Raw genomic sequence first — 7,507 nt, 5'->3', positions numbered from 1 at the left:
ATATAGACAGTCGAAGACAGACAGAGAGATGTGTGTGTGTGTGTGTGTGTGTGTGTGTGTGTGTCTTCATCTGTTTGTTACGTTTAAAGTACCCTAGCCGAAACCCTTTTGAATATGAAAATGTACCAGACACTGTGAGAAATCGAGCAAAAGAGAGATGGAAAGAGTAGGGGAAAAAGAGTGGAACAGAAAAGCATGAGCAGGAGGAGGAGGAGGAGGAGGAGGAGGAGGAGTGAGCAAGTGATGGCGAGAGAGAGAGAGAGAGAGAGAGAGAGAGAGAGAGAGAGAGAGAGAGAGAGAGAGGGAGAGAGAGAGAGCTCGGCTGAATTGTGAGTGGCTCACGACACTTAGTGAACAGAAGGTGTTTCTGCATGCACTGGCATTGCACTACTCTGCTGCAAGGGCTCCAGCTCGTCTCTCTCTCACTCTCTCTCATTCTCTTTCTCTCTCTCTCTCTCTCTCTCTCTCTCTCTCTCTCTCTCTCTTCTCTCCACAAACCAGCCCTGCCTTTCAGCCTCTATGCCTCAGCATCTACTCTCAGCAACAGCCTTTTCCTCAACCTACACAAAATGAGCGACTCTCAAAACAGGGCTCACTGGAAACCTGGCTGAGAGGACACTGGACTAAAAAGAAAAGAACATCAAAAGAAAAAAGAGAGAAGGAAAAAATGCCAGAGCATCTTGTATTCATCTCAGACGACCGCTTATTTCTGAGGACCTGTCCACCGAGAGAATGATGACCAGTCCGAATGGATACGAGCCATGCAGCTTGCAGACGGCTTGAAGTAACGGACTTTGATTTGCGACGACACTTCGACGGAGTCGGTCGCACAAAAAACACAAGGGAGGAAAAAAAGAGTTCTGTTTTGACTTCCCCCTCTTTGTGAACGTGTCTGTTTTTTTTTTTTTTCATCCTCTCATCTCACTCTAATCAGCGCAGCAGTCACTGCAGAGAAGCAGGAGAGGGAGGACTGTGCTCATGCATGCGGTCTGGGCAGCTTGCATTTCCTGCGAGTGCACTGAATGCCGCTTGGATTCCTCCTCTTTCTGGCTCTTTCACGCGAGGAGAACTAAGACATTGTAAGTCTGCCAGATTTTGGTAGCTGCTGAAAAGGAGGGGGGAGGCTTCATTTGTACCACACTGGGATCTTTTTTTTTTTTTATTCGCACCTAATTATTGCAGGCACAAAGGGAGTCGCTGAATAGAGGTTGTCAGCCTCTGGAAAAGGGGTGAGTAGGAATCCTGTTTTATGTGATTTAGGAAGAATGCTTTTTCACCCTCGGCCGTCTCGCCTTTCGTTTCCCGATCTAACATGGTTGAAGTGACTTGCCGTTTCCCCGTATTGACTCTTTTCTTTTCTGTTTGGCCAGATTTTCTTTCACTTTGAGTAACAAATTGCCATCAGCCAAACCACATTAACAAGAAAAAATACTAATAATCATGCTGCTCCATATGAGACAAATCTAAAAGAGTCAATGAACTTCTTCTTCACGACACTGCAGGATATTCATGCTAATGGATTTCCTTCTAATTGGTCTGTATTTAAAGTGGACGCTAAGAAAGCCCCCCGGGTTGTTACTGTGCTCTCTGGGCATCCTTTTGAAAATGCTTCCCCTGGTGGGGGGGAGCTGTCCGAGGCTGTGCCGCTGCGACAACAAGCTCCTCTACTGTGAGGGGCTCAACTTGACGGACATTCCCCACAACCTGAGCAGCGCCACCGGCTTGTCCCTGCGGGAAAACAACATCTCAGAGCTGCGTGAGGGGCACTTTGTTGGCCTGTCACAGCTAACGTGGCTATACTTGGATCATAACAACATCGAATACGTGGAGGAGAGCGCCTTCGAGAGGCTGCGGAGGATTAAAGAATTGGACCTGAGCACCAATCGGATAGAGAGCCTGTCTAATGGAACCTTCAAACCCCTACCCAATCTGCGCATCTTGGATTTATCCTACAACAGACTACAGTCCCTGGAGCCAGACCTTTTCCATGGGCTGAGGAAGCTTACGAATTTACATTTACGATACAATGCCCTAAAATTTGTGCCTGTAAGGATCTTTCAGGACTGCAGGAGCATGCAGTTTCTGGATTTGGGCTACAACCAGCTGCAGAGTCTGGCCCGCAACTCATTCGCTGGTCTTTTTAAGCTGACTGAGCTGCATCTGGAGCACAATGAGCTGGTGAAAATCAACCTGGCCCACTTTCCCCGCCTCATCTCGCTGCGCACACTCTACATGCGCAATAACAAGGCCACCATTGTGGTCAGCACCCTAGACTGGACCTGGCACTTCCTGGAAAAGATTGATTTCTCAAACAATGAGATTGAATACATTGAGCCACATGTCTTTGAGAGCGTGCCCAACCTCAAGGAGCTCATGCTGGACTCTAATAAACTGACCTATGTGGACCAGCGCATTCTAGGCTCCTGGACATCACTGGGCAGTATCACCTTGTCCGGGAATGCATGGGAGTGCAGCCGTAACGTCTGTGCCCTGGCGTCCTGGCTGAGCAGCTTCCAGGGCCAACGTGACAGTGCCTTGCAGTGTGCCAGCCCGGACATGGCCCAAGGCGAGGACATCCTGGATGCCGTTTATGCCTTCCAGCTATGTGAGGACGGGGTCGAGGTCACCACTAAGACCTACACAGCCACTAGAGACCTGGCCCGGGGGTCCATTTTTAAAGGTCCAACCAGGACACCATATGATTTGCAAGACATGGAGGGTGGCGAAGTGGTGACTAATTCCTTCACAGTGACTGCAGCCTCTGATGACCTGGAAAGCACCATGCAGATCCACAAGGTAGTCACAGGCACCATGGCACTCATCTTTTCATTCCTGATTGTAGTGCTCATGCTCTATGTGTCTTGGAAGTGTTTCCCAGCTGGCTTGAGGCAGATGAGACAGTGCTTCAGCAACCAGCGCCGCAAGCAGAAACAAAAGCAGACCATGCAGCAGATGGACACCATGTCTGCTACCGAATACTATGTCGACTACAAGCCCAACCATATCGAAGGGGCCCTCGTCATCATAAACGAATACGGATCCTGCACTTGCCAGCAACAAGCATCTCGAGAGTGCGAGGTGTGACATTCTGGCTGCTGGATATCTTGCAATCACAAATTCTTTTGGATCAATGTACATGGGACATGCTTTTACACTGCATTACACTGTGCTGCTTTCTCGAGGAGGCTCGATGGCACATTTGGGGAAAAAAATGGGACAAGGCCAAGGATTTACTGCTAATCTATTAGGCCACAGTGGGTTTTGATGGACCTGGTTTTGGGACTGGTTTACAAGCATGAGTGAGAACCTTTGAGGAATACAGGGACAAATCACACACGAGGTCATGTTGTGAAGCCTGGATATCTGAGCTTTAACGTGTCTTTCTACTACAGAAGATTTAAAGCTAATGAGGACGTTGATGAAAACATGCTTTTTTTTTTTTTCATTGTGGTATCAAAAATCTAAATGGGTTAAAAAAATTTAATGAGATAAGTCTGTGTAAAATATGTTAAACTGCAGAAATGCAAGAGTGGGAAATAAAAATACAAGAAGCTCTCATTTCTTTTGTAAACTATGGAAAAAAGAATCAAATGTTTAAATAAATAATTAAAAAAAAAAAAAAAAAGCAATTCACAGTAGTCAGGTCTGGAGATTAGTCTGAGGGATGCTGGGGAGGACTAACAAGTCGACGATGTCGTGTTCGAACAGACGACCTGTTTGGCCGTCTCGATCTGAAAGCCTCGATCTCAGATCTCTCCTGTCTGCTTACTCTCTCTCTCTCTCTCTCTCTCTCTCTCGTTCGATCTGCTTCTCACCGTATGTGAGGGATAATCACTGTGCAAATTCGATGTTAATGTTGTGGTTGCGTTTTGCTTTTTTTTGCTTTTTTTATCTACTCCCATGTCCCTCTCCTTACAGATTAAACAAATTGGCAGAGGAAACAAAGAAGGGACGCATGACGCATTCGGATCAGATGGTGCACCATCTTTTACATGATCGATTCATGATGCCGTTTGCTGTTGGGGAAAAATAAAAGAGAAGGAGGGTGATTAAAGGCTCGAACGAACCTGTGCCTATTGCCTTCTTGTCCTTGACAGTGGTGTGATCAGAGCGAGACAAAACAAAGCCTTAATATTCATCCAGAAATGAAGAGATGGTTATCCGGGCAGATCTACTGTGAATCTTTGAGATATTATATAAAGTTCCTTCTTTCTTTTGAGGTGTTTGTTGAGTGAATATTGGCAGGCATTGGAGTATATCCTGTGGCATTGGCAGAGAGACAGAAGAAAGAGGGTGTTTTTTGTGAAAGAAGGTGTAGACTGCTCTCTAGTGTCCCAGCACCAGCAGTAGCGAGAGCGAGCCCTTGACGTTTCGAGTCCTTACCTTTCAATACGTAACATTGTGTGTGTGTGTGTGTGTGTGTGTGTGTGTGTGTGTGTGTGTGTGTGTACATGTAAATCTGGCATACGGAACGAACGGGATGATCGGTGGAAGTAAACAAGAGAGCTCTGAATCTACCGTTCTCTCACTGCCACTCGGCATACCGAATCTTCCCGTCGTTCCCACGGTGAAGGCGAACGAGATACAGGGGACTGAATGTGTTTGTGAATGTGTCTTTCTATTTGACTATTTGAGTGTGGATCAAGAAATTCATGTCCTAGACTGTTCTTTTGCATGTATGGCTTGATAAAAAAAAAAAAAAGGAAACTGTGAAGAGATCATGCGCAGGGAATTTTATAAACTTAAAAAAAAACAAAAAAACAGGCAAACCCCAAACGCCATCGACATTTGATTTGAATCCAACTGTTCTATTCTGACCACTGTATTCCACCACAAAGAGCTAAGCCAAAATAAAAACATGAAATGTATTCCCGTTGTTGTATATTTTAAAGAAATGTGATGACTTTTCTTTCCCGATGGATCCGGTCGTGCTACGGTATGTTGATGATTTCACGTTTGCATTTCACTTTGTTTTCTGCGAAGATATTCACATTCGAATGTTATATAAACATGTTTCAAGGTAAAAGCCTTTCTGATCTGTTAGAAAATCGATCATTTCTAAATAAGTCCGTGTCGAACGCACATTATCTGGCTTTGGGAAAATAAGGGCTAGCGTGTTACTGCGAATCTCACCCGAGTGTGGTTGCAGATGCGGGATGACAGATTGCACAACTACAAGCGAGGAAAGCATTGTTGTTGCTCATGATCTTCTTTTCACGCCACTCCGTTGAGTTCTGAGAAACAATAAGCTCTGAATAACACAATAATAACGACAATGGCTAGACGCCGGAGATTCGCAGAGGTCTCTCGTATGCAGTTTCACTCGTTCTCACTCGCTGTAATGATGAATATGTATCTACATCTATGATAATCCTCCTTATTCCACTCCAACTCTTCACTTCTGTCCTATTTTTAGTCGAGCTTATTTTCTATCAATGTTGCATGGTGTGGTAACTCTGCAGCCAGTGTTGGGCTGGCAGTTGTATTGATTTCCCCTCCCTAGATTTCTGAGGGGTCATGAATTTTTGAGGAGGTGGGACGCCGGGGCCGCGGCCGAACCGCGATCTCCACTTCCTGTTTCGTGTAATGAGAAATCTGTGCTGGAGATTTTGCTTGCACCAGAGCTTATTTTTCTTTTCTCTCTCTCTCTCTCTCTCTCTCTCTCTCTCTCTCTCTCTCTCTCTTTTTTTTTTAATCGAATCCGCTACACTAAAGCGAAGAGGTTACGTGAGCGGTGAACTTCGAGGTGATATGAGCCTTTAATTAAAGACGAAATCTTTTCCTACTTGACGGAATCGGCGCTGCTAATTGTGAAGGTAAATTGGCGGACGGACGGTGGCCTCCATAGAAATAAATAAATACGTAAATAAATAAATAAATAAATAAATAAATAAATAAATAAATAAATACATTTACCGTAGAAATAAATAAAATGTGTAATAATGTAAAACTAATAAACAAACAAACAAACAAACAAATAAATAAATAAATAAATAAATAAATAAATAAATAAATAAGAGCAAAATAGTTTCTATTAATAGATATGTGTTATAGACCGCTAAAGTCGAACACTAAAGCGTACGGAAAGCTGACGTATGGAATACCGAAGAGCATAGGATTCCGATGTTTAGGGAATATTATAAAGAGTAAGAAATACAGAATTGTTTGTACATACTAGTATAACAACATAGTAGTTTTTTATTCACTATTAACAAAATGATAATGTGTAATTTGGCTTAAGACGAGATCTCAGCCGGACAAAGGAGCACACTGTAGGGAATACCGACGCTTCCTTGCAGAATGAGTTCGGAATACTGATGGGACGCCGATGAGACACGGAGGTCAAGTCCGTTTTCCTCTAAAACCACAGGCCCGATTTTAACCATTAAAAAAGCAACATGTTACAAAAATACAACCAAATTATATTTCCAAAATATCGGTGGAAATGTGAACGTTTGGCAACGATCCTGAGAGCCGCGCGTTAGCAAACCGACGTTCAGATCATAGCTTTGAAGAATGAACTACAACTAGACGCTAATGGCAGACAATCTAAAGACACAAACGTTCTCCAACAAAATGGCTTCCACTATAAAATCATTAGCGATTGTTAACTTTGGGGAAACGGGCACATGTTCCCCATGTGGTAAAATATTAATGATTCATTAGCTTATTGTTACTGCTTTCTGAATTTTTTTATATAACGGCTCAGTCGAAGAAGAAACAAGAAAAGGAGTGATATTTATTTAGAAGAGAAACTAGTGATATTAATGATATCGTGGCTAATTAGTATCGTGTGTGTGTGTGTGTGTGTGTGTGTGTGTGTGTGTGTGTGTGTGTGTGTGGATATTAAGCGCTTGGCTAGCAGCCTGGAACAGCCACTAGGAGTTTAAAGAGATTCATTTTATCTCGCTCTGCTGTAAATGGCCCACAGAAACACAACAGCACTTTCGTTCTGAAACACAACGTGAAGTTTAAATCCATTGTGTTTGTTGTGAGTTTCGTTTTGAGACGATCAGGAGTTTAGTTACTCACCGCTTACGGGCTTAAGGTCCGGATTTGCATTTAACCACAGGATGGGAAAAAGGTTTTATTGACTTTACTGGCAAATGATTGTTATTTTAGTAGTCAAGTCCATTTAAATCAAAATGGATGGAAATGGAAATATAATTTATTCATTTAAACATTTCTAAACTTGTCGTCTAATTGTTTTATCTGAATCTATTTTATTATAATTTTAATTACAATTAAGTATACGGTACTATAATTATAACTACTGTAGCAATTGAGCAAAATTCATGTTTCTTTTCTTTTTTTTCTCTTCTCTTCTCTTCTTTTCTATTCTATTCTTTTTCTTTAACCGATTAGTTTGCCAAATAGTTCATGTACAGTACAGTATTTATCCCATGCTGATAACTCATAATTATTTTCTTGTTCTTCACTATGTCGAGTGAGTGAGTGAATAGGTGAGTCAGTGTGTGAGTCAGTGTGTGAGACAGTGTGTGAGTCA

General features: G+C 43.0%; 1 protein-coding gene across 1 annotated transcript; it reads left to right on the top strand.

The window, feature by feature from the left end:
- The first annotated feature begins 316 nt into the window (after nucleotides 1–316).
- On the top strand, nucleotides 317–5,845 carry lrrtm1 (leucine rich repeat transmembrane neuronal 1). Its single transcript, XM_027157939.2, has 2 exons — nucleotides 317–1,229; nucleotides 1,371–5,845. Exon 2 carries the CDS (start codon nucleotides 1,510–1,512, stop codon nucleotides 3,082–3,084), a length of 1,575 nt encoding a protein of 524 aa, XP_027013740.1. The 5' UTR covers nucleotides 317–1,229; nucleotides 1,371–1,509; the 3' UTR covers nucleotides 3,085–5,845.
- The last annotated feature ends 1,662 nt before the right edge of the window (nucleotides 5,846–7,507 follow it).

This window comes from Tachysurus fulvidraco, chromosome 7 (assembly GCF_022655615.1).
Source record: "Tachysurus fulvidraco isolate hzauxx_2018 chromosome 7, HZAU_PFXX_2.0, whole genome shotgun sequence".
NCBI classification, from domain to species: domain Eukaryota; kingdom Metazoa; phylum Chordata; class Actinopteri; order Siluriformes; family Bagridae; genus Tachysurus; species Tachysurus fulvidraco.
The sequence above is the reverse complement of the archived record's forward strand: the minus strand, read 5'-3'. Positions and strand labels throughout refer to the sequence as shown.

Coding starts and splice junctions, on each gene's coding strand:
- lrrtm1 (XM_027157939.2), top strand. CDS start 1,510: ATGCTAATGGATTTCCTTCTAATTGGTCTGTATTTAAAGTGGACGCTA.